Source organism: Mobula birostris, chromosome 28, assembly GCF_030028105.1.
Source record: "Mobula birostris isolate sMobBir1 chromosome 28, sMobBir1.hap1, whole genome shotgun sequence".
NCBI classification, from domain to species: domain Eukaryota; kingdom Metazoa; phylum Chordata; class Chondrichthyes; order Myliobatiformes; family Myliobatidae; genus Mobula; species Mobula birostris.
In genome coordinates this window covers 26,981,495-27,008,924 of record NC_092397.1, presented here as the reverse complement: position 1 = coordinate 27,008,924, position 27,430 = coordinate 26,981,495, and the positions used below count along the sequence as shown (strand labels likewise).

Below are 27,430 nucleotides of genomic sequence, written 5' to 3'. Positions count from 1 at the left end.
TACTGCCAGTCTCCCGATAGGGTGAGATATTATGGACCAGACATGTTGGTAAGTCACACAGAGGGGTAATGGGAACAGGCTTACAGCAGTTGGGCATTTTGATTCCCCAGTATTAAGCAGATTACCTTTGTATGAAAAACTTGAGTTTCCAGGAGTAATTTGACGGATGCAGGATCAGTTCATCCCTCAGCAGAAACAGTATTTGAAAGGGAGGATGAGGCAAATATCACTAACAACAGAAGACAAAGGCAGCATAAAAGAACATGAGAGGGCATACAATATCACAAAAATTAATGGATTAGGAAACTTAAGAAAACAACAGAAGACAACTACAATAGCAACCTGGAGAAACAGATGAATTGCAAAAGTAAGCTGGGAAATGATATAAAAGAAGATACTAAAAGTTTTATTTTTCAGACATGAAAAGAGTAAAAGAGGCAAGAATGGATCAGGTATCATGTTTCCCATTCTCATCTTCGGGCTCACATCCCTCCCTGATCCTCTTTTTACACTGTTTAGTTTAATGTATAGTTCTTATTTTAACTGTTTTTTTTAATAAATTGCAGTGTACTGCTGTAGCAAGACAACAAAGTTCATGACATATATTCATATTAATAAACTTGATTTTGATTCTGATACTAACCACATTCACTGATCACGGCCAGTGTACAAAAGGCATGTGAATATGTTGGGATAACTTCACTCAACTTTACTCATCCCAACATTGAACTGTTCCCACTATCTATGGAATTGCTTTCACTGACTTTTCATCTCATGTTCTCGATGTTTATTCCTTATTAAATTATTATTATTATTTCTGATTTTTTTCCTTTGGTATTTGCACAGTTTGTTGTCATTTGCACATTGGTTGATTGTCCATCTCGTTGGGTGCGGTCTTTCATTGATTCTGTTAGTTTCTTGGATTGACTGACTATGCCCACAGGAAAACAAATGTCAGGTTTGTACATGGTGACATATATGTTCAGTATTTTGATAAAACATTTACTTTGGAATTTGAACTTCGAACTTCAAGGTGCCATACCTGCATTTCTAAGAGTCAAGTTTGCAGAGACAACAAAGAGCTCAGAAAATTGCTCATTTCTTCAAATGGTTTATAAGTACATGTCTTTAAATGGAAATTACAGGCTGCAGTTTGCAGTGATAGTAGTTCAGAAGAAGTGTATCTACATGTTTTGTGAGCTGCCCTCACGATGTCACCGTGTATCACCAGCACCACCTTGCCTGATGAACAATACAGGCATCCAAGAGTCTCCCAGATAGGTACGTGGATGTGCAGAGAATGGAGGGCCATACAATGCATTAGGTGGGGGATAAATCCTCCGGACCTGAGCAATTACTTCACGGGAGGTAGAAACCACTGATGAAAGTCCTGGAGAATGGAAAGAGGCGAATGTTTTTCCATCATTTGCAAGGACAAGCCGGGAACTACATGCAGGTCAGTCTGACATCAGTAGTGGGGAAGCTACTGGAGAGGATTCTGAGTCACGATGTACCAGCATTTGAATAGCAAATTAGGTGTCATAAGGGCTTTGTGCACAGGGAGTTGTGGTTGGAGAATCTCTGAGCTTTTGAAGATGCAGGAGGGTAAAAAGGTAGATGTGATATTATATGGACCTTGGAGAAAGTCTCACATGGCAGCCTGGTCTGGAAGGTTAGGCCCCACTGTATCCAGGGTGAGCGAGTCAGCTGGATTCAAAGTTGTCTTGGTGGTAGGAAGCAGAGGGTTGTGCTTGAAGCTTGTTTCACAGAATGGAGGCTGGTGATTAGCGGTGAGCCGCAGGGGCCAGAGTTTGGAGCCTCGGCATTTGTTATTTGTATATTTGATTTACATATGATCAGCAAATGTTCTTGATAGCGAAGAAGATTGTCGCAGATTACAGGGGGACCGTGATCATTTCGGGAAGAGGGCCACAGCGTGGCAAATGTATTTCAATACAGTTAAGTGTGAGGTGGTGCATATTGGAAAGTCAAACCAGTGTAGAACTTATAACCATATAACAATTACAGCACAGAAACAGGCCATCTCGGTCCTTCTAGTCTGTGCCAAACTCTTACTCTCACCCTGTCCCACCAACCTGCACTCAGCCCATAACCCTCCATTCCTTTCCTGTCCATATAGCTATTGAATTTAACATTAAATGACAACATCGAACCTGCCTCAACCACTTTTGCTGGAAGCTCACTCCACAGAGCTACCACTCTGAGTAAACAAGTTCCCCGTCATGTTACCCCTAAACTTTTGCCCTTTAACTCTCAACTCATGTCCTCTTGTTTGAATCTCTCCCACTGTCAATGGAAAAGGCCTATCCACATCAACTCTATCTATCCCCCTCATAATTTTAAATACCTCTATCAAGTCCCCCCTCAACCTTCTACGCTCCAAAGAATAAAGACCCAACTTGTTCAACCTTTCTCTGTAACTTAGGAGATGAAACCCAGGTAACATTCTAGTAAATCTTCTCTGTACTCTCTCAATTTTTTTGACATCTTTCCTATAATTCGGTGACCAGAACTGTACACAATACTCTAAATTTGGCCTTACCAATGCCTTGTACAATTACAACATTATATACCAACTCCTATACTCAATGCTCTGATTTATAAAGGCCAGCATACCAAAAGCTTTCTTCACCACCCTATCAACATGAGATTCCACCTTCACGGAACTATGCACCATTATTTCTCGATCCCTCTGTTCTACTGCATTCTTCAATGCTCTACTATTTACCATGTATGTCATATTTTGATTAGTCCAAACAAAATATAGCACCTCACATTTATGAACATTAAACTCCATCTGCGTTCTTTCAGCCCACTCTTCTAACTGGCCTAAATCAACTTACACTGTGAACGATCGGTCATTAGGGAGTGGAATGGGCTGGAGAGATTTAGGGGTAAAGTGCACACACGGGTCATGGAAAGAGATATCACTGGTAAACAGGGTGATGCAGAACGTAACATGCTGGTCTTCATTAGTCAGGGGATTGAGTATATCAGTTCGGACATTATGATAGAGTTGTGTAAGTGACCGGAGGCCACACTTGCTGATTTGTGTACAGCTCTCGTCACCGTTATAGGAAACGGGGTTAAACTGGGGAGAGTGCAGAAAAGATTTCCAATGATGTTTCCCGAACCTGAGGTTCTCAGTTACACAGAGAATTTGGCCAGACAATGTCCTTTGTCCTCTATTCCTTGGGATCAGAGTCAGATTTATCAGTGTTATATGACATGGAAACTGTCGTTTAATTTTGCTGGCCAAAATGCTGGAGGAACCCAGCAAGTCAGGCCACATTTAGCACCAGAGTCCTGACGAAGGGTCCCGGCCCGAAACGTCGACTGTACCTCTTCCTATAGATGCTGCCTGGCCTGCTGCGTTCACCAGCATTTTCTGTGTGTGTTGCTGGGAGCATTATGTCAGAGAGAGTGTGTAAAAGGGGCGGGCGGTTTAGACTACTGTTGCTGTGTTTGTGAGTCCGAACATATCGTAGGATTTCCCAGCGTCTGATAAACAAAATGAAAAAAAATTCTCTGTTACGGAATCGCCTCACTCTCCCACTCAGTCCTGAAGCTGGAATAAACCGCAAAGTTTTCGTTACTTTTAGTATTACAGTCCAAAAGCAGAGAACAGGTCACTGATCGGGAGAGAGATCGCGGGCAGCGCAATAATGAAACGGGTTAAAATAGAAAGAGCTGCCTTTAATCTTGAATAAACTTTATTTCCAGCGAACTTTGCGGCCTCAGTGACGGACAGGGGCCAGTCCGAGTCTCCGGAATGTCCGATTTTAATTGGAATTGGAGAGTTTTTGAGGAGAGAGAAACACAGAAAAATGAAGTCTCCGGGATCTGACAGGAGGATGTCTCCGCCCCGTCCGCTCGCTGCCTTTAAATTGCTCTGTGCCGCCGCCTTTCGCTTCATTTCTCATTCAGTCTGATTGTGAGAAGGATTTTCCAGAGTTGCCGACATGACCGAGACAGCACCCGCCGAAACGGCTCCTCCAGCCGCACCCGCCGCCGCAAAGAAGAGTCCCAAGAAGAAGGCGGCCGCCCGGAGCAAACCAGCCGGTCCCAAGCTGGGCGAACAAATCGATAAGATTGTGGCGGGTTGTCGCGATAGGAAGGGGATGTCCGCTGTGGCCATCATGAAGGCTCTGACCAGCAGCGGTGTCGATGTGGGGAAACGTCGCGCCCAGATCAGGATGTGCATCAAGAAGAGAGTGGAAAGCGGCTCCTTGGTTCAGACCAAGGGCGCGGGTCTTTCGGGATCCTTTAAATCCGGTCAAGGAAAAAGTGCCGTGAAAACAGTGAAGAAAGCGAACAAGCCATCGGTAAAGAAATCTTCCAGCAAGAAGTCTGGCGCCAAGAAACCAGCGGCTAAGCAAGCGGCAGCGAAGAAACCAGCAGCCAAGAAAGCGGCAGCGAAGAAACCTGCGGCCAAGAAAGCGGCAGCGAAGAAACCAGCGGCCAAGAAACCTGCGGCCAAGAAAGCGGCAGCGAAGAAACCAGCGGCTAAGAAAGTCTCAGTGAAGAAATCAGCGGCCAAGAAAGCGGCGCCGAAGCCCAAGAAGACAGCAGTCAAAAAGTAAATCGAGAATACACCATTTGTGTGTGTTTGAACCCAACGGCTCTTCTCAGAGCCACCCACATCTCAGAAAAGAGCTGATCATAAATATTGTGATTCCCGCTGCGGGTCCGACTTAGTTTTCCGGGGGAACTTCTCCCATAAAACCCGATATTCCCGGTACTTCGCTGACATTCGGTGCCGCCGTGACGTCCCAGATCTGAAGTGAAACACTGAGTTTCACTCAGGGTGTGTGTGTGAGAGAGAGATTGAGATTGAGAGACATGTGATGTAGGTGTAAACCCAGTCCCTTCTCCCATGCCGGGAGAGAGTGACTGAGACACTGACTCCAGCGGAGATTACGCGCCTCACACCCCAAAGCCCGATTCTGCTGAGTTGATTGGGAACTGCTGAAACCCATGTGAGAGGGGAGGGGGCGTCTTGAGAGAGGGATCTGTCTCTGGGGATGGACTGCAGGGGGAAGATATATGATAAACTACCCCGTGACATTGCCGACTGACCTTCATTCAGTTACCAGCCACAAAACTACATAAGTTTATTCACACAAAACACCAACATCTAATATGTACAAGAGAGGGAAAGCAAATTAAAAAAAAAACAATAACCACTATTGCCTGGGATCACCGCTCCAGGAAACCCCCCTCTGTTCCCAGCGCGACCACATGCTCCCACTGCAAGGACAGCCGGGCATGTCCAAAGCAAACAAAACGGTAACAGCCGCAGCAGCTGTACATGCCAGGTTTGTGGGAGAAATGAAGGGCCAGGTGAGACCCTGACGGGGAGGGAGCACGTTCATCTCCTTTCCCTCGCTGAATCAACCTGACGGCACAGAACAGCTGATGATCGCGGTCAATCAGTGCAAAACCAAATAACCCCATCAGGAAGGCAGATCGTCACTACGATAATACAATGATCAGCAAGCGACTGCCCTTTCCTTTGCTGTGGTAGTGGCTCTTAAAAGAGCCTTTTCTTGTGCTTGGTGTGGAGGCCGGGTTTAGGCGCGCTCCCCGCGAATGCGGCGGGCCAACTGGATGTCCTTGGGCATGATGGTGACTCGCTTGGCGTGGATGGCGCACAGGTTAGTGTCCTCAAACAGCCCGACCAGGTAAGCCTCGCTAGCCTCCTGCAGGGCCATGACGGCCGAGCTCTGGAAGCGCAGATCGGTTTTGAAGTCCTGAGCGATTTCCCGCACCAGGCGCTGGAAGGGAAGTTTGCGGATGAGCAGCTCGGTGGATTTCTGGTAGCGCCGGATCTCCCGCAGAGCCACGGTGCCAGGCCGGTAGCGATGAGGCTTCTTCACTCCGCCGGTGGCTGGAGCGCTCTTCCGCGCCGCTTTGGTTGCTAACTGTTTACGAGGAGCTTTCCCTCCGGTCGATTTACGCGCTGTCTGCTTGGTGCGGGCCATTCTCCTTCAGAACCGAGAACACAGGCTGAAATACAGGAACGATATAGACGGAACGGGTTCAGGGACGTAACTATATACTGTTTGAGAAGGACCGTCCCATCGCCTCTGATTGGCTCGTCATCAGGTGTCTATTAAAGGATCTAGTTTCTGCGATTGGTTGACTCATTTCATGCAGGCTGATGGCGAATAACAATTAAGGGCCAAATGAGAAACTCTTAAGTGGCGGTCGGAGGTCATCCAATCAGAATGCAATGTGATTAGCGCGGGTTACAGTTCAAATCGCCCGCCAATTTCAGAGCAGCCAGCAACTGCCTGATTATTTTTATTTGCAATTAATTCTATCACGGATTATACAATTTCACTTTTATTTAATATCTAAATCCCTCAGTTAAGATTTAAATGCATAATTACGGAATCGTTTCTCTAAACGAGTGAACTTATTTCTGTCCGAGACGGATAAAAGGATTAAGATCGACCTTAATGAATTCAGAGATTTTATTGTAATCATGGACTGGAAAGGCAGGTTCGCAGGTTGATTTCAAGCGGAACCGATTAATCTGTTGCAAATGTAACTCAGGTGAATGTATCGATAAAAAATAATCAAAATTTTGTGTGTGGATACGGCTCCGTCCGTGAGGCGGTGGGTGGCTCTTAAAAGAGCCGTTGTTTCGTGCTCGGGAGGAAGTGGGAGATTTTCAGCCGCCGAAGCCATAGAGAGTGCGGCCCTGGCGTTTCAGAGCGTACACCACATCCATGGCAGTCACCGTCTTGCGCTTGGCGTGTTCAGTGTAGGTGACCGCATCCCGGATCACATTCTCCAGGAAAACCTTCAGCACCCCGCGGGTCTCCTCGTAGATCAGACCCGAGATCCGCTTGACGCCGCCACGGCGAGCCAGACGGCGGATGGCCGGTTTGGTGATGCCCTGGATGTTATCACGGAGCACTTTACGGTGCCGCTTGGCTCCGCCTTTGCCCAGTCCTTTGCCTCCTTTCCCTCTGCCAGACATGATACTGCTTCACTCAGGTCGCTGCTCACTGACAAACTGCCTGTTGCTGTCTCCTTTTATACACAGCGCCCCGACCTGCCCGAGAAACGCGCAGAGAGACAGAGGCGGGGAGGGGTGGAGACAGAGTCAGAGTGACGGACAGAGCCGAGAGCGGCCTCCAATCGTCCAGCTCCGCCTTCACTTTACCACACCCGCCATTTCCAACGATTCATCCGACACAAAACGCTCCAGCGAAAAACAAAACTCCCTCACACACCACATACGTACTGAACGGTTTCTGGGTTTTTGCTGATTCTCCTGCTTTAAATTATAGGAAGTGCTTTTCCATTCTACAAATCCCGGAGGACCTCGGTCTGTCCCTCTCGGCTCCATGACCAGTGCGAGCGCCCTCACACACAGCAGTTGGTGGGCGAGGGTGCAGTCACTTCCAGTGATGAGAGGATTGATTCATTAGAACACTTGTTCCTCTGAGTCCCCAGGGAAATGAAAGACCGGTCACATACAGGAACAGGATACATAACCAGATATATAGACCGCGCTTCTGGCGCCTTCGAAAGCCCAGGTAAAGGTGTGGCTGAGGAACTGGTGTGAGGTGGGTGGGGGCTTCAGGTACAAGGATCATTGGACTCTCGAAATGAAGGGGAGACGGGTCCAAGGTGGAGGGGAGACAATATGTTTACGGGGAGATTCCCTCCAGCTGCACGGAAGGGTTTAAACGAGCAGGAACATACAATAGACAATAGGTGCAGGAGTAGGCCATTCGACCCGTCGAGCCAGCACCGCCATTCACTGTGATCATGGCTGATCATCCACAATCAGTATCCAGTTCCTGCCTTACCCCCATAACCTTTGATTCCGCTATTGTTAAGAACTCTATCCATCTCTTTCTTGAAAGCATCCAGAGACTTGGCCTCCACAGCCTTCTGGGGCAGGCATTCCATATATCCACCACTCAACTCCGGTCTAAATGGCCTACCCCTTATTCTTAAACTGTGGCCTCTGGTTCTGGACTCACCCATCAGCAGGAACATGCTTCCTGCCTCCAGCGTGTCCAATCCCTTAATCTTATGTTTCAATAAGATCCCCTTTCAGCGTTCTAAATTCCAGAGTATACAAGCCCAGTCGCTCCAATCTTTCAACATCGCCATCCCGAGAATTAACCTTGTGAACCTACGCTGCACTCCCTCAATAGCAAGAATGTCCTTCCTCAAATTTGGAGACCAAATCTGCACACAGTATTCCAGGTGTGGTCTCACCAGGACCCTGTACAATTGCAGAAGGACTTATACTCAATTCCCCTTGTTATGAAGGCCAGCATGCCATGAGCTTTCTTCACTGCCTGCTGTACTTGCATGCTTGCTTTCAGTGACTGATGTACAAGGACACCTCGATCTCGTTGTACTTCCCCTTTTCCTAACTTGACTCCATTTAGATAATAATCTGCCTTCCTGTTCTTACCACCAAAGTGGATAACCTCACATTTATCCACATTAAACTGCATCTGCCATGCATCTGCCCACTCAACCAGCCTGTCCAAGTCACCCTGCATTCTCATAACATCCTCCTCACATTTCACACTGCCACCCAGCTTTGTGTCATCGGCAAATTTGCTAATGTTACTTATAATTCCCTCATCTAAATCATTAATATATATTGTAAACAGCTGCGGTCCCATCACTGAACCCTGCGGTAACCCACTCATCACTGCCTGTCATTCCGAAAGGGACCCGTTAATCGCCACTCTTTGTTTTCTGTCAGCCAGCCAATTTTCAATCCATGTCAGTACTCTGCCCCCAATGCCACATGCCCTAATTTTGCCCACTAATCTCCTTTGTGGGACTTTATGAAAGGCTTTCTGAAAGTCCAGGTACACTGCATCCACTGGATCTCCCTTGTCCATTTTCATAGATACATCCTCAAAAAATTCCAGAAGATTAGTCACACACGATTTCCCCTTTGTATGTCCATGCTGACTCGGACCGATCCTGTTACTGCTATCCAGATGTGTCGTAATTTCATCTTTTATAATTGACTCCAGCATCTTTCCCACCACAGACGTCAGGCTAACTGGTCTATAATTCCCTGTTTTCTCTCTTCTTCCCTTCTTGAAGATAGGGACAACATTAGCCACCCTCCAATCCACAGGAACTGATCCTGAATCTATAGAACATTGGAAAATGATTACCAATGCATCCACGATTTCTAAAGCCACCTCCTTAAGTACCCTGGGATGCAGACCATCAGGTCCCGGGGACTTATCAGCCTTCAGACCCAACAGTCTATCCAACAATATTTCCTGCCTGATATAAATTTCCTTCATTTCATCCATTACCCTAGGTCCTTTGGCCACTATTATATCTGGGAGATTGTTTGTGTCTTCTCCAGTGAAGACAGATCCAAAGTACCTGTTCAACTCGTCTGCCATTTCCTTGTTCCCAATAATAAATTCACCCGTTTCTGTCTTCAAGGGCCCAATTTTGGTCTTAACTATTTTTTTTTTTCCTTTTCACATACCTAAAGAAGCTTTTACTATCCTCCTTTATATTCTTGGCTAGTTTATCTTCGTACCTCATTTTTTCTCCGCGTATTGCCTTTTTAGTTACCTTCTGTTGCTCTTTAAAAGTTTCCCAATCCTCCAGCTTCCCACTTATCTTTGCTATGTTATACTTCTCTTTTATTTTTATACTGTCCATTACTTCCCTTGTCAGCCACGGCCTCCCCTTACTCCCCTTAGGATCTTCCTTCCTCTTTAGAATGAACTGATCCTGCACCTTCCGCATTATTCCCAGAAACACTGCCATTGCTTTTCCACTGTCATCCCTGCTAGGATATTGTTCCACTGAACTTTGGCCAGCTCCTCCCTCACAGCACCATAGTTCTCTTTGTTCAATTGTAATACTGACACATCTCCCCCATTTCACGTACATCTGCTCTCACTCCATCCTCCCACCACCCCACTAGGAATAGGGTTCCCCTGGTGCTCACCTACCACCCCACCAGCCTCCGGGTCCAACACATTATTCTCCGTAACTTCCACCACCTCCAACGGGATCCCAACACTAAGCACATCTTTCCCTCCCCCCACCCTGTATTCCACAGGGATCGCTCCCTACGTGACTCCCTTGTCCATTCGTCACCCCCATCCCTCCCTACTGATCTCCCTCCTGGCATTTATCCGTGTAAGCGGAACAAGTGCTACACATGCCCTTACACTTCCTTCCTTACCACCATTCAGGGCCCCAAGCAGTCCTTCCAGGTGAGGCAACACTTCACCTGTGAGTCGGCTGGGGTGATATACTGCGTCCGGTGCTCCCGATGTGGCCTTTTGTATATTGGCGAGACCCGACACAGACTGGGAGATGCTTTGCTGAACACCTACGCTCTGTCCGCCAGAGAAAGCAGGATCTCCCAGTGACCACACGTTTTAATTCCACATCCCATTCCCATTCTGACATGTCTATCCACGGCCTCCTCTACTTTAAAGATGAAGCCACACTCAGGTTAGAGGAACAACACCTTATATTCCGTCTGGGTAGCCTCCAACCTGATGGCATGAACATCGACTTCTCTAACTTCCGCTAATGCCCCACCTCCCCCTCGTACCCTATCTGTTACTTATTTTTATACACACATTCTTTCTCTCTCTCCCCTTTTTCTCACTCTGTCACTCTGAATATACCCCTTGCCCATCCTCTAGGTACCCCCCCCCCACACCCTCCTTGTCTTTCTTCCCGGACCTCCTGTCCCATGATCCTCTCGTATCCCTTTTGCCTATCACCTGTCCAGCTCTTGGCTCCATCCCTCCCCCTCCTGTCTTCTCCTATCATTTTGGATCTCCCCCTCCCCCTCCAACTTTCAAATCCCTTACTCACTCTTCCTTCAGTTAGTCCTGACGAAGGGTCTTGGCCTGAAACATCGACTGCACCTCTTCCTAGAGATGCTGCCTGGCCTGCTGCGTTCACTAGCAACTTTTATGTTTGTTGCTTGAATTTCCAGCATCTGCAGAATTCCTGTTGCTAGAGAGTACCCCAGTTTCTGTCACACATAACAATAAGTACTCCTGTTTGAGTACTGTTGGGGGGGGGTGAACAACCTTCCTGGGGAAACAACAGTGGCCACGCCTCTGGCACAGAGCCTGACCCTGTGGCTCAGAAGGGCAGGGAAAGGAAGAGGATGGCAGCAGTGATAGGGGACCCTATAGTTAGGTGGTTGGACAAGTGATTCTGTCGACACAGGTAAGAAACACGGATGGTAGTTTGCTTCCCAGGTGCCAGGGTGTGGGAAGTTTCTGATCACATCCACGATACCCTGAAGTAGGTAGGAGAACAGCCAGAAGTTGTGGGACATATTGGTACCAATGACATATGTAGAAAAAGGGAGGAGGTCCTGAAAACAGACTGCAGGGAGTTCGGAAGGAAGTTGAGCAGCAGGACCTCACAGGTAATCTCAGGAGTACAGGAATAGAATGAGGTGGAGGATAAATGCCTGGCTGAGGGATTGGAGCAGGGGGCAGGGATTCAGATTTCTGGATCTTTGGGACCTCTTTTGGGGCAGGTGTGACCTGTACAAACAGGACAAATTGCATTTGAATCCCAAGGGGACCAATATCCTGGCGGGGAGGTTTACTAAGGCTGTTGGAGAGAGTTTAAACTAGCACTGTAGGGGGTAGGAACTGAACTGAAGTGACGGAGGAAAGGGAGGTTGGCACTCAGATAGAGAAAGCTTGGAAAAGGAGAATAGGCAGGTGATAGACAAGGGACGCACTTAGACCGATGGTTTGAGATGTGTCTATTTTAATGCAAGGAATATTATGAAAAATGCGGATGAGCTTAAAGCATGGATCAGCACTTGGAGCTATGATGTTGTGGCCATTACAGAGACTTGGATGTTGCAGGGGCAAGAATAGCTACTTCAAGTGCCAGGCTTTAGATGTTTCAGAAAGGACAGGGAAGGGCTGTCTACAGAGTCTCTGTGGGTGGAAGTTAGGAATAGGAAGGGATCAATAAATCTACAGGGTGCTTTTTATAGACCACCCAATAGTAACAGTGACATCGAGGAGCAGGTAGGGAGACAGATTCTGCAAAGATGCAACAATAACAGGGTTGTTGTGGTGGGAGATTTTAATTTGCCTAAATATTGAATGGCATCTCCCTAGAGTGAGGAGTTTAGATGGGGTTGAGTTTGTTAGGTGTGTTCAGGAAGGTTTCTTGACACAATATGTAGATAACCCTACAAGAGGAGAGACTTGTATTTGATCTGGTATTGGGAAATGAACCTGGTCAGGTGTCAGGTCTCTCAGTGGGAGAGCATTTTGGACATAGTGATCACAATTCTATCTCCTTTACCATAGTATAAGGGAGGGATAGGAACAGACAAGTTAGGGAAACGTTTAATCGGAGTAAGGAGAAATATGAGGCTATTCAGGCAAACTTGGAAGCATAAGTTGGAAACAGATGTTCCCAGGGAAATGTATGGAAGAAATGTAGCAAATCCTCAGGGGATATTTGTGTGGGGTTCTGCATAGGTACATTCAAATGAGACAGGGAAAGGACGGTAGGGTACAGGAACCGTGGTGTACAAAGGCAGTTGTAAATCCAGTCAAGAAGATAGAAGAGCTTATGAAAGGTTCAAAAAACGAGGTAATGATATGAATCTAGAAGATTAAAAGGCTAGCAGGAAGAAGCTTAAGAATGAAATTAGGAGAGCCAAAAGATGCCATGTGAAGGCCTTGGCAGACAGGATTACGGAAAACCCTAAAGCATTCTACAAGTATGTGAAGAGCAAGAGGATAAGACGTGAGAGAATGGGACCAATCAAGTGTGACAGTGGAACAGTGTGTATGGAACCGAAGGAGATAGCAGAGGTACTTAATGAATACTTTGCTTCAGTATTCACTATGGAAAAGGATCTTGGCGATTGTAGGGATGACTTGCAGGTGACTGAAAAGCTTGAGCATATAGATATTAAGGATGTACTGGAGCTTTTGGAAAGCATCAAGTTGGATAAGTCACTGGGACTGGACGGGATGTACCCTGGCTATTGCTGGAAGTGAGGGAGGAGATTGCTGAGCCTATGGCGAGGATCTTTGCATCATCAATAACAACGGGAGATGTTCCGGAGGATTGGAGGGTTGCGGAGGTTGTTCCCTTATTCAAGAAAGGGAGTAGAGATAGCCCAGGAAATTACAGACCAGTGAGTCTTACTTCAGTGGTTGGTAAGTTGATGGAGAACATCCTGAGAGGCAGGATTTATGAACATTTGGAGAGGCATAATATGATCAGGAATAGTCAGCTTGGCTTTGTCAAAGGCAGGTCGTGCCTTACGAGCCTGATTAAATTTTTTGAGGATTTCATTAAACACATTGATGAAGGTAGAGCCCAAGATATAATGTATATGGATTTCAGCAAGGCATGTGATAAGCTACCCCATGCAAGACTTATTGAGAAAGTAAGGAGGCATGGGATCTAAGGAGACATTCCTTTGTGGATCCAGAAACAGGCTTGCCCACAGAAGGCAAAGAGTGGTTGTAGATGGGTCATATTCTGCATGGCAGTTTGTGACCACTGGTGTGCCTCAGAGATCTGTTCTCGGATCCCCTACTCTTCATGATGTTTATAAATGACCTGGATGAGGAAGTGGAGGAATGGGTTAGTAAATTTGCTGGTAAAACCAAGGTTGGATGTGTTGTGGATAGTGTGGAGTACTGTCAGAAGTTATAGCGGGACATTGGTAGGATGCAAAACTGGGCTGAGAAGTAGAAGATGGAGTTCAACCCATATAAGTGTGAGGTGGTTCAGTTTGGTAGGTCAAATATGATGTCAGAATATAGCATTAATGTTAAGACACTTGGCAGTGTGGAGGATCAGAGGGATCTTGGGGTCCAAGCCCATAAGACACTCAAAGCTGCTACGCAGGTGGACTCTGGTTAAGAAGGCATATGGTGCATTGGCCTTCATCAACCGTGGGATTGAGCTTAAGAGCCGAGAGGTAATGTGGCAGATATGCAGGTCCCTGGTCAGACCCCACCTGGAGTACTGTGCTCAATCCTGGTCGCCTCACTACAGGAAGGAGTGGTAACCATGGAAAGGGTGCAGAGGAGATTTACAAGGATGTTGCCTGGATTGGGGAGCATGCCTTATGAGAATAGGATGAGTGAACTCGGCCTTTTCTCCTTGGAGTGACGGAGGATGAGAGGTGACCTGATAGGTGTGTACAAGATAATGACAGTCGTTGATCGTGTGGATAATCAGAGGCTTTTCCCCAAGGCTGAAATGGCTAGCATGAGAGGGCATAGTTTTAAGGTGCCTGGAAGAAGGTGCAGAAGAGATTTTTTTTTTTTTTTTTTACGCAGAGAGTGGTGAGTGCGATGACTTGGCTCCTGGCGGCGGTGGTCGAGGTGGAAACAATAGGGTCTTTTAAGAGACTCCTGGATGGATCCATGGAGCTTAGAAAAATAGAGGTCTATGGGTAAGCTGAGGTAATCTAAGGTAAGGACATGATCGGCACAGCTTGGTGGGCTGAAGGGCCTGTATTGTGCTGTAGGTTTTCTATGTTTCTATTGGCAGGGCAGCCTCATTTCAGTGGTAGAGAAGCTACTGGGGAGGATATTGAGGTACAGGATTTATGCACGTTTGGAAAGGCATGGCCTGCTTAGGCATTGTGGCTGATCCAATTTTCCTCTCGGCCCCAATCTCCTGCCTTCTCCATGTGTCCCTTCATGCCCTGACCAATCAAGAATCTATCAACCTCTACATATAAATATACATGAAGTCTTGGATCAATAGCTGCCTTTGGCAATGAATTCCACAGATTCACCACTCTGTGGCTCAAGAAATTCCTCATCTCCACATTCTACAAGGATCCTCCTCTATTCTGAGCCTGTGTCCTCTGGTCTTAGATACTCCCATCCTCTGTACATGCAATTTATCAAGGTCTTTCACCATTTGATATTCTAGTGAATACAGGCCCAGAGCCACTAAACACTCTTCATATGACAAGCTGTTTAATCCTGGAATCAATTTTGAGAACGTCCTTTGAAACCCATCCAGTTTCAGCCCATCCTTCCTAAGATAAAGGGCCCAAAACTGCTCACAATACTCCAAGTGAGACCACACCAGTACTTTATAAATTCTCAACATTATTATGATTATCACGTATATTGTGGGCCAAGGGGCAGGTTGCCACCTATTCCAAATTGCGTTTTCACGAATATGTTTGATCTACCAGATATTGCAGGGACATGGTTACAGGGACTGGGACTGGGAACTCAACCTTCCATCATGTTCCAGGTTCCACACGGAATCGGCAAAATAGAAAGGAGAAGAGTGGATTTGTTCATAATGTGCTGGTGAGGGGGTGGATACAGTGCCTATAGTATTTAGTCTCACTGGATGTTTTCATGTTTTATTGTTTTACCACGTTGAATCATAGTGGATTTAATTTAAAACACTGATCATCAGAGAAGACACTGTGGTGTCGAAATGAAAAGATCTTTAAAAAGGGATCTAATTTAATTACAAATATAAAACACAAAATAATTGACGGATAAGTATTCACCTCCTTCAAGTCAGTAATTAGTTGATGCACCTTTGGCAATAATCATAGTAGACTCTGTGTGGATAGGTCTCTATCAGCTTTGCACACCTGGACACTGCAATTTTTCCCCTTCTTCTTCACAAAACTGCTGAAGATCTGTCAGAGTGCATGCAGTTTGTGTGTGAACTGTCCATTTCAAGTCCAGCCACAATTAGATTGAGGTCTGGACTCTGACTTGGCCGCTGCAGGACATTAACTTTGTTTTAAGGCGTTCCTGTGTAGCTTTGGTTTTGTGTTTGCCATCACTGGCTTCCGCCAAACTTAGTGTTCAGTTTGATGGTCAAAAAGGGCAATTTTGTTTATGTCAGACCATAGAAACTTCTTCCAGCTGACTTCAGGGTCTGTCACTTCTGGCAAATTCCAGGCAAGGCTTCATGAGAGCATTTTTCAGTGGCTTTCTCTTCACCCCTCTCCCAAAAAGCTGCAACTGGTGAAGCACCTGGGCAACAGTTGTTGTATGCACAGTCTCTCCCATCTCAGCCACTGCAGCTTGTAACTCCTCCAGAGTTGTCACAGGTCACTTGGAGCCTCTCTCACTGGTCCCCTTCTTGCACGGTCACTCAGTTTTTGAGGACGGCCCGCTCTTGGCAGATTTACAGCTGTGCCATATTCTTCCCATTTCTGGATGAGTGACATAACTGTACTCCAAGGGTATTTAGTGACTTGAATCCATCTCCTGACATGTGTTTTTCCAAAACATTTTTGCAGAGCTGCTTGGAGTGTTAATTTGTCTTCATGCTGTAGTTTCTCCCAGGATACTGACTCACCAGTAGTTGGACCTTCCAGAAACAGACATATTTTTACTACAATCAATTGAAACACCTTGACTACACATGGTGATCTCCATTAAACTGATTATGTAACTCCTAAAACCAAGTGGCTGCACCAGTGATGATTTGGTGTGTCATATTAAAGGGGGTGAATACTTATACAGGCAATTGTTTCATGTTTTTATATCTGTAATTAATTTAGAGATCTGTTTTCACTTTGACACAAATGAGTTTTTTTTAACCGTTGATCAGTATAAAAAAAAGCCAAATTCAACCAAAGTGATTCAATGTTGTGAAACAATAAAAGATGAAAACTTCCAAGGGGCGTGAATACTTTTCATCGGCACTTTACATGTAGCGACAGTGATGGTGAAAGGGGGAGGGAAAGAAGACATGGGGAGGAGTGGTCTCAAGATCCTCAGGTGTTCCTCCTGATGGGATAAAACACAAAGAGGGGAAATATCAAAGAGAGATGAGAATGGAACTGTGATTGTCATGAGAGATTTAATCAGAAGCAGATTAGGGTAGCGCTGCATCGAGTATCTTTGCTCTGTGAGCTGCAACAACCATGATCTGCTGGTGACAACCCATTCCAATTGAGTTTCCCATTCACATACCGACATATCGGTCCCTTACAGCTGTTTTAACCGGTGGTGGGGTAATAATGGGACAAGCTCCCACTTCCAATTAAATGCTGCCAATGGTGTGTGCCTCAGATTGTCTCTGTCAACCAAGTCCAGCTCCTGGCTTTTACATATGGCTTAGCTACGACATCCGACAAACTGTTTCTAATGACAGGGGAAGATGCAAATGGGTTTACTGGCATCATATAACCAACTGCTATGGGCAGATGAGGCTCCTCAGCCATACTTGGCAGATCCAGTGGAAGAAAAATTCTGATCTCAAACCTCCACTGGGCTGTGGCTAGACCCATTCATGGGAAGACTTCGGGAGTAAACCCTGAGGAACAATCCGGAGCTGGATTCCCTGTTGGTCCTGTGTTCAATGCAGACTGGCAATCCTGCAACACCGCTGGTGCCTGACTGTATCGGTCTCTGCCGTTGCTTTGCATTCATCAGCTGTGTGGAGAGCAGGGGCCCCTGCATGGGCAACTGCTTGCTTTACATATCACACTTCCCTGACTTACATATTGACTTTGACACTAGGGTGCAATATCCATGATCGACCCTGACCTGCAGAGGGCCATCACTAACATGTCTGTACACGGCCTCCTCTCCTGCTACAGTGAGGCCGAGTACAGGTTGGATGAGCAAATCCTCATATTCTGACTGTGCAGCCTCCGACCTCGAAGGCATGAACACTGATTTCTCCAAATTCAAGAAATCATTACCCTCTGTTGCCACCCCCCCCCAGTGAACTACTACTTTTCTTCTGACTTTTGCCACCTCTCCTCACGCACCCTCATGACCTGCCCATCAACTCTCTGTGGTTCTCCACCTCCTCCGTGTCATCCCATGGTCCATCATTCTCTCCTATTAGATTTCTTTCCCTCCATCTCTTTGCCTTTTCTGCCTGTCACCCAGCTCCTCACATCATCATCCCTCCACAAACCACACGTTCCCCACCCCTCACTTGTCCTCCTCCCCCTCCCCCACCACCTTATTCTGGCTTTTGTCCCTTTCTTTCTAATCCCGATGAACGTTCTCAGCCCGAAATGTCAACTGTTTGCTGAGTTCCTCCAGCATTTTCTGTGTGTTTGCTTCAGTCTGTGTATTGATTAAGCTAATCTAACTGGTACAGTGGAAGAGGAATTTGTGGAATGGTCAGAGACAGTTTCCTACAGCAGTATCTTACCCATGAACGGGCCATTTCAGATGTAATCTGTGCAATGAGGTGGGATTACAGAGAGATCTTGTGGTGAAGGATCCCTGAAGAAGTGATCACAATGTGGGAGATCTCCAGACCACAGATTGAGGGTGAACACCAGGTCAGAACCAGTGTCCTCAACCTAAATAAAGACAATTACAGAGACGTGACAGTGGAGTTCTCTGGGGCAGATGGGGTAAATAGGCTCAGGGACAGGTCAGTAATGAGCAGTGGCAGATGTTTCAGGAGAGAGTGTTCGTAACACTCAGCAGACGTTGATCCCAATTAGATAGAGGGATCACAGACAGCAAAGAACATTCTGTGGTCAAAGGAGGCAGACAAGAAGATCAGGACTTTTCCAGGAACCAGTGATGAGACAAAAACTAAAACTAACAAGGAAAAAGCAGAGAAGTTAACTCCAGTAATTTGCATTAGTGTTCACAGTGCTGGCGCAGCAAACATCCCACAGATGGTGACATTTCAATATTGTGCCATAATGCGTAACAATCACCATCACGAGGGAAAAAACTAATGGGACTAAACGCAAACATTACTTGGTCCCAAAGACCTGCACTGGAGGCTTTCACAGGAAGTCTGGAGAGAAAGTAGAGACATTGAAGTCTGTCAAAACTCACTGTTACAGAAAGGTCCCAGTGGAGTTGAAAACCATTGTTGAAGATGGATGAAAGATGAAAAGCAGGTAACTGTAGTCCAGTTAACTTCACTTCAGGTACTGGAGTCTATAATCTATAAAGAAATAATGTCATTTAGAAAAGTTTAATGTCATTGAAACAAGTCACCAGGGTTTAGAGTCAAATTCACACAGCACAGAAACGAGCCCTTCAGCTCAAATAGTCCATGCTGACCAAAGTTCCCATCTGAGCTTGTGATCTGTAACCCCCTCACCACCACATTATGAACAAGGTTGTCCTCCCCCTTGTCTCATTTCCTTCCATTTGACCCATATCCTTCAAAACCTTTCCTTTCCATCTACCCGCCTAAGTGCCTTTTTAATGTAGCTGACTCAACCACTCCCCATAGCAGCTCATTCCATTTACTGATCAGCCTGTGTGTGGAAAAGTTGCCCTTCAGGTCCCTATTACATCCCATCTTAAACCAATGCCCTCCAGTTCTTGATTCCCCAACACTGGCAAAAAGACTGTTCTCTTTGATCCAACCCAGATTCCTCATGAATTTATACGCCTCTGCAATATCAGAACTCATTCTCCAACATTCCAGGGAAAATTGTCTAAAATCCTTTCCACAAATCTCCTCTGCACTCTTTCCAGCTTAATGGTGTCTGTCATACAGCAGGGTGACCAAAACAAATCATTCTGGTCGCCAGTGAATCTTCTCAGCTCCAGGCTGGACAAGGTCAATTGTGTAATAAGGACACACTTCAGTAAAAACACTGACACTGTATACCAGGCACACTGAGCTGCCAGAGCACAGCACCGGCCAGTGAGGACACAGACCAGTACAACACCCGGCTCTCTGCTACAAAGTTCAAAGCTGAAAGTAAATGTATTATCAAAATATATTTCTGTCACCATATACAACCCTGAGATTAGTTTTCTTCTGGGTATACTGCTGGTTTGTTAGAGCGGTAGGGGAGGGCTAAACTAATGTGGCAAGGGTGGGGTTGTAGGAACCAGAGTGAAGGCACTCAGGATAGGATGGAGGGTAAAAAAGCAAAGATAGCATGCAATTAGACTGTCAGGAAGGGCAGGCAGATGATAGGACATCACCGCAGCCAGCAGGGTGGGTATCAGTGCATGAGGGATGCAGAATCAAAGGGTAGCGATACTGTACTCAGGGTGTTATATCTCTACCCACAGAGTATAAGAAATAAGGTGGATGATCTTATTGCCCTATTACAGATTGTCAGACATGCTGTCATGGCCATCGCTGAGTCGTGGCAGAAGGATGCTTGCAGTTGGGAGCTAAATGTCCAAGGTTACATGTTGTATCAGAGAGATGGGAAGGTAGGCAGAGGGGGTGGCATCAATTCAGTAGAAAGATGTGATATAGGATCAGAAGATGCTGAATCATTCTGCATTGAGTTAAGAAACTGCAAGGGTAAAAGGACCCTGATGGCAGTTATATACAGGCCTCCAAACAGCAGCCTGGATATGGACCACAGATTACAACAGGAAATAGCAAAGACGTGCCAAAGAGCAATGTTATGATAGTCATGGGAGATTTCAACATGCAGATAGATTGGGAAAATCAGGTTGGAAATAGATCTCAAGGGAGTGAGTTTGTTGAATACCTACAAGATGGCTTTTTAGAACAGGGATCAGCTACATTAGATTGGGTGTTATATAATGAACCTGAGATGATTAGGGAGCTTAAGGTAAAAGAATCCTTAGGAAACAGTGATGACAATATGATTGTGTTCAGCTTGAAATTTGATAGAAAGAAAGTAAAGTCTGACATATCAGTATTTCAGTGAAGTAAAGAATATTACAGTGGTATGAGAAAGGAGTTGGCCAAAGTAAATTGGAAGCAGATGCTGGCAGGGATCAAGCAGAGAAGCAATGGTGTGAGTTTGTGGGAAAAATGAGGAAGATGCAGGATAGATGTTTTCCAAAAAATGAAGAAACACTCAAATGGCAAAATGGGGCTGATGAGGGAAGTCACAGCTAATGTAAAAGCAAAAGAAAGTGCATCCAACAATGCAAACATTAGTGGTAAGACAGGGGATTGGGAAGCTTTTAAAAACCTACAGAATGAATAACAGGAAGGAAAAGATGAAATGTGAAAACAAATAGCAAACAATATCAAAGTGCGTAGTAATAGTTTTTTCAAGTGTGTTAAAAATAACAGAGAGATGAGAGTGGATATAGGACCGCTGGAATACGAGGGTGGAGAAATAATAAAGGGGGTCAAGGAGATGGCTAATGAACTAAATGGGTATTTTGCATCAGTCTTTGCAGAAGACACTAGCAGTGTGCCAGATATTGAATATAGAATAGTACAGCGGAATACAGGCCCTTCAGCCCACAATGTTGTGCTGCCCCTTAAACTCTCCATCCCATATTACCCCCCACCTTAAAGGGTGTAAAGGTGTGAGGGAAGAGAAATCAGTGCAGTTACAATTGCAAGTGAGAAGGTGCTCAAAAAGCTGAAGGACCTGAAGGTACATGTCACTCGGACCAGATGTACTGCACCCTACGGTTCTGAAAGAGATAGCAATAGAGATTGTGAGGGCATTAGTAATTATCTTTCAAAATCATTGGATTCTAGCATGGTGCCAGATAACTGGAAAACTGCAAATGTCACCCCACTCTTTAAGACTCCAGGAAAGCAACAGAAATGAAATTATAGACCAGTTAGCCTGAACTCAGTGGTTGGGAAGTTGTTGGAGTCAATTGTTAAGGATGAAGTTCTCGAGTACTTGGAAACACAGAACAAGATAGGACAAATACTGTATGGTTTCCTTAAGGGAAAATCTTGCCCGATGAACCTGTTGGAATTCTTTGAGAAGATTACATGTAGGATAGATAAAGGGGATGCTGCCATGTTGTATATTTGGACTTTCAGAAGGCCTTTGACAAGGTGCCACATATGAGCCTGCTTACCACGTTAAGAACCCATAGTATTACAGGAAAGTTACAAGCATTGACTGACTGGTAGAAGGCAGTGAGTGGTAATAAAAGGATCCTTTTCTGGTTGCTTGCCAGTAATTAGTGGTGTTCTGCAGGAGTCAGTGTTCAACCGCTTCTTTTTATGCTGGATATCAATGATATAGATGATGAAATAGATGGCTTTGTTGTCAAGTTTGCAGATGATATGAAGACTGGTGGAGGGGCAGGTAGTGTTGAGGAAATGGGTCGGCTGCAGAAGGACTTAAACAGATCAGGAGATGGGCAGGAGAGTAGCGAATGAAATACAATGTCAGAAAATGCATGGTCATGCTCTTTGGTAGTAGAAATAAATGTGCAGACTTTCTAAATGGGCAGAAAATCCAAAAATCTGAGGTGCAAAGGGAATTGGCAGTCCTCGTGCAGAACAACCTAAAGGTTAACTTGTAGATAGAGCTGGTGGTGAGGAAGGCAAATACTATAATTAACATTCCTTTCAAGGGGTCTCAAATATAAGAGCAGGGATGTGATGCTGAGGCTTTATAAGGCACTGGTGAGACCTCACCTTGATGACAGTGAACAGTTTTGGGCTCCTCATCTCAGAAAAGATGTGGTGGCACTGGAGAGGGTTCAGAGGAGGTGCATAAGGATGATTCCAGGATTGAGAGTGTTAGCCTCTGAGAAATGTTTGATAGCTCTGGGTCTGTACTCACTGGAATTTAGAAGGATGAGGGGGGATCTCATTGAAACCTTTCAAATGTTGAATGGACTAGACAGAGAAGATGTGGAAAAGATGTTTCCCATTTCCCATGGCGAGGGAGTCTTAGACAAGTGGGCACAGCCTCAGGGTAGAGGGGCGCCCATTTAAAACAGAGATGCAGAGAAATTTCTTTAGCCAGAGTGTGGTGAATTTGTGGAATTTATTACCAGAGGCAGCTGTGGGGGCCAGGTCATTGGGTGTATTTAAGGCAGAGTTTGATAGTTTCTTGATTGGATGGGGCATCAAAGGCTTCAGGAAAAAGGCCGAGGAGTGAGGTTGAGGAGGAGAAACAAGGGTCAGCCATGATTGAATGGTGGGGCAGACTCGATAGGCCAAATGGCCTAATTCTGCTGCTATGTCTTATGGTCTTACTCAGTAAATCCAAGAATCACAACATAATAAATGAAAGACCGCACCCAACCCAGTAACCAAACAACCAATGTGTAAATGACAACAATGTGTGCAAATACAAGAGATAAAATAATAATAATCATAGAGAAATGAGAAATAAATAGAGAACATAAGATGCAGAGGTTGTGGAAGTGAGTCAACAGAAACAGACAATAGGTGCAGGAGTAGGCCATTCGGCCCTTCGAGCCAGCACTGCCATTCACTGTGATCATGGCTGGTCATCCACCATCAGTACCCCATTCCTGCCTTCTCCCCATATCCCTTGACTCCACTATCTTTAACAGCTCTATCTAACCCTTTCCTGAAAGCATCCAGAGAATTGGCCTCCACTGCCTTCTGAGGCAGAGAATTCCACAGATCCACAACTCTCTGGGTGAAAAAGTTTTTCCTGAACTCCGTTGTAAATGGCCTACCCCTTATTCTTATACTGTGGCCTCTGGTTCTGGACTCCCCCAACATCGGGGACATGTTTCCTGCCTCTAGTGTGTGCAATCCCTTAATAATCTTATACATTTCAATCAGATCCCCTCTCATCCTTCTAAATTCCAGTGTATACAAGCGCAGTCGCTCCAATCTTTCAACATATGATAGCCCTGCCATCTCGGGAATTAACCTCGTAATTGTGGGAAACAGTTTGTGATGAGTTAAGTGAAGTTAAACCGAGTTATCTCCACTGGTTCTGGTTTAAGGTGACACTGGTGAATCTCTTTTTCTAGTAAATGAATAGCCTGTAACTTCCCTTTGGACTTGGAGGCAATTTGATGTGGCAGAACAGAGGTGAGGCAGCGGACCCGTCACTGAGAGCGAGGAAGACACGAAGTTCGTTTGATTTAAACGCCGGGCCCAAATGGAAAAGTCAGGTACAGGCCAAATGGAGGCAGCGGGGACCAGGTCCCAGATCGTATCGAAGCAACTGAACCCAGTGTTTGGATGATGATTTCGGTGCCAGGCCAGATTGAAATGGTCAGTGTGTTGGGCCCGAGGCCAGGGATGAGCCGGTTCAGCTCATTGCTCCTTTCTGTGCTGAACTAAGCATCTGTGGACGGACTCTCTGAGGATTTCAGTTCAAAATGCTACAGTATTTGCTTGTGTTTATTGTTTGCATGATTTATTTTCCTTTCTGCACATTGGGTGTTTGACAGTCTTATTTTATCAGTGGGTTCTTTTGGCTTTCTTTGTTTTATGGCAGCCTGTTTGGAACGAACCTCAAGTTTGTAGAATATAAACATACATTGATAATAAATGTACTTTGAACTTTGGTTCAAAAACCTGATGGTTGAGGGATTAAATATGGTGAAAAATTTAACAAAATTCAAAACTGATGCTTTTTTAATTACAGGCCAGGATGCAGAAGAGTGGAAAATGACAAATATTCTTTCCCTTTTTAGGAACTGCAATAGGGACAAGACAGGAAACTATACCCTGGTGACTCTTACATTAGTGGTGGGGATATTTTGGAAATGATGGCACACACTCAGTGATTCAGGATCAGTTTCTACCCCTCTGCCATCCAATTCCTAAACAGACACTGAAGATTTGGACACTACCTCGCTTTTTAAAACACATATATTTTATATCAGTTTCTGCACTATTTTTACTATTTAATATACATATAAATTATTGACTGTAATTTACTTATTCATAGAACACATAGAAATCTACAGCACAATGTTGTGCTGACCATGTCACCTACTCTTGAAACTGCCTAGGATTTCCCTAGTGCAGAACCCTCTATTTTTCTAAGCTCCATGTACCTGTGTAAGAGGCTCTTAAAAAACGCTATTTTATCTGCTTCCACCACCATCGCCAGCAGTGCATTCCACACATCCACCACTCTGTGTGAAAAACTTACCCCTAACAACCCCTCAGTACCTATTTCCAGGCACCTTAAATCTATGCCCCATCGTGTTAGCCATTTCAGCCCTGGGAAAGGACCTCTGACTATCAACAAGATTAATGTCTCTCATCATCTTGTACACCTCTATCAGGTCACTTCTCATCCTCCATTGTTCCATGGAGAAAAGGCCAAGTTCACTCAACCTATTCTCACAAGGCATGCTCTCCAATCCAGGCAACATCCTTGTAAATCTCCTCTGCACTCCTCTTCACATCCTTCCTGTAGTGAGGTGACCAGAACTGAACACAGAACTCCAAGTGGGGTCTGACCAAGGGCTTTACCTCACAGCTCTTGAACTCAATCCCACAATCTCCTGTCGCACTCACTTCAATAATAAATAAATGCTTTGAGACGGTGGGCAAGGACTACATCTGCAATGTGCTGACACGAACACGGGACCCCCAATTCACCTACTGACACAACCGATCAACAGCTGATGCAATAGTCACAGCTCTGCACATTGCCCGTGGAGAAGAGGGATGCTTATGTCAGAATGTTGTTCTTGGACTACACTTGAGCATTCAACACCATAATTCCCTCCAGCCTCAACAAGAAGCTTAGAGACCTCAGCCTTCATCCTGCCTTCTGTAGCTGGATCCTGGACTTCCTGTCAGATTGCTGGCAGGTGGTAAGAGTGGGCTCCCTCGCCGCTGTCCCTCTAACCCACAACACAGGTGCCCCTCAGGGCTGTGTACTGAGCTCCCTTCTTTACTCTCTCTATTCCCATGACTGTGTCGCCACCCACAGCTCCAATCTGCTGATTACATTTGCTGACGACACTCCACTGATTGGCCTAATTTCAAATAATTATGAGGCAACCTACATTGAAGAAATCATCACCCTGACACAGTGGTGTCAAGAAAACAACCTCTCCGACAATATCGCAAAAACAAAGCAGCTGGTTGTGAACTACAGGATGAATGGAGACATTTATTGACATCAATGGATCTGGGGTTGAGAGGGTGAACAGCTTTAAGCTCCTCGGCATAAACATCACCGAGGATCTCACGTGGTCTGTGCTTACCGGCTGTGTGGGGAAAAGGCACAACAGCGCATCTTTCACCTCAGACGGTTGAAGAAATTTGGTGTGGGCCCCCAAATCGTAAAAACTTTCTATAGGGGCACGATTGACAGCATCCTGACTGGCTTTTTAAAACTAAAGGGAATAGTTTTAAGGTCACAGTGAAAAGGGGATCTGAAGTGTAAATACTTCACACAGAGAATAATTGGTATCCCGAATGAGCCGCCGGAGGTGTGGGGGGCAGAAACCCATAAAGTCTCTGTTCATGAAAACTTCCCCGGAACCTGTCGTTCACTGTGTACATCCTGCCCTGGTTTAACCTCCCAAAATAGAGTCACTGGTTTATACAGAACTGAAACAGTCCTTTCCGTACAACTCATCCACGCCGACCAAGTTGTCGACCTGAACTCGTCCCATCTGCCTGCATTAGGCCCGTATCCCTCTCAACCTTTCCCATCCATGTGACTGTGCAAATCTGTTTTAAATATTGTACCTGAGGCAGAGAGCCGGTGCAGTGAAGCGCTGACAGACACTCACTGTTCCGCGGGCAGGAAGAGGAGAGGCGGATCCCACAGCGGAGCCGAAACCCCAACAAGTAGAGACCGACTCCACTTCTCTGCAGAGCCGTCCCGTCCATCCCGGATTTACCGCCCAGTCCCGGACCGGGCCGTTTCCCAGGAAACGATGTCGGTGAAGGAGGGCCCTCTGTGACGTCAGCTCGCCATTGTCGTATTCATATTGTGTCACGTGCCGGAGGGGCAGCGGGAGCTGTCAATCACTGGATCAGCTGGGGAATTTGCGAACATTGTAAATAGAATGGGGACAGTGGGAGATTTCCGGGATCGGTGTCCCCACCCCCACGGAAATTGGGTGTGTTATAGACAGTAATATTCATATTTTAATTTGACTCTTCACGGTCTTAGAAATATTTAATGTTTGTATATTGTATATTTTTGTGTGGATAAACTTTTGTAATTTTCGGCAAAACACGTTGTAACTGGATCACTGAACATTCCGTGAAAAAAGAGCGTCACGGAAAAATATTGCCAAAGTCAAAAGTTAAACCCAAGTCAAGTTGTTATTATAGTATTTATATGTCACCATATAGTTCAAAGTACAATTTATTCTGACAGTACATACGTGAAACCAGATACTGTACAACCTACTTGGAGGTAGGTACAGGGGAGATGTCAGGGGTAAGTTTTTTACGCAGAGAGTGGTGAGTGCGTGGAATGGGCTGCCGGCGGCCGTGGTGCAGGCGGAAACGACAGGGTTTTTAAAGAGACTCCTGGATGGATATATGGAGCTTGGAAAAATAGAGGACGATGGGTAAGCCAAGGTAGTTCTAAGGAAAGGACATGTTCGGCACAACTTTGTGGGCCGAAGGGCCGGCATTGTGCTGTAGGTTTTCTATGTTTCTACAACCCTGAGAGTCCTTTTCTGTGGGCATTCTTAACAAAATCTATAGAACAGTAACCGTGAATTGTAAATATGAGGAACGATAAACTGTAAGCAAACTGTGCAAATGAAGAAAGATAAATTACAATAAA

General features: G+C 45.6%; 3 protein-coding genes across 3 annotated transcripts in view; 2 read left to right on the top strand and 1 right to left on the bottom strand.

Annotated features, from left to right (window-relative positions):
* Positions 1–27,430, top strand: part of LOC140189165 (uncharacterized) — a 315,492-nt gene that overhangs the window by 14,262 nt on the left and 273,800 nt on the right. The window lies entirely within an intron of this gene.
* Positions 3,964–4,604, top strand: LOC140189102 (histone H1-like). The gene has a single exon (XM_072245801.1). It carries the CDS (start codon positions 3,984–3,986, stop codon positions 4,602–4,604), a length of 621 nt encoding a protein of 206 aa, XP_072101902.1. The 5' UTR covers positions 3,964–3,983.
* Positions 5,595–6,005, bottom strand: LOC140189111 (histone H3). The gene has a single exon (XM_072245817.1). It carries the CDS (start codon positions 6,003–6,005, stop codon positions 5,595–5,597), a length of 411 nt encoding a protein of 136 aa, XP_072101918.1.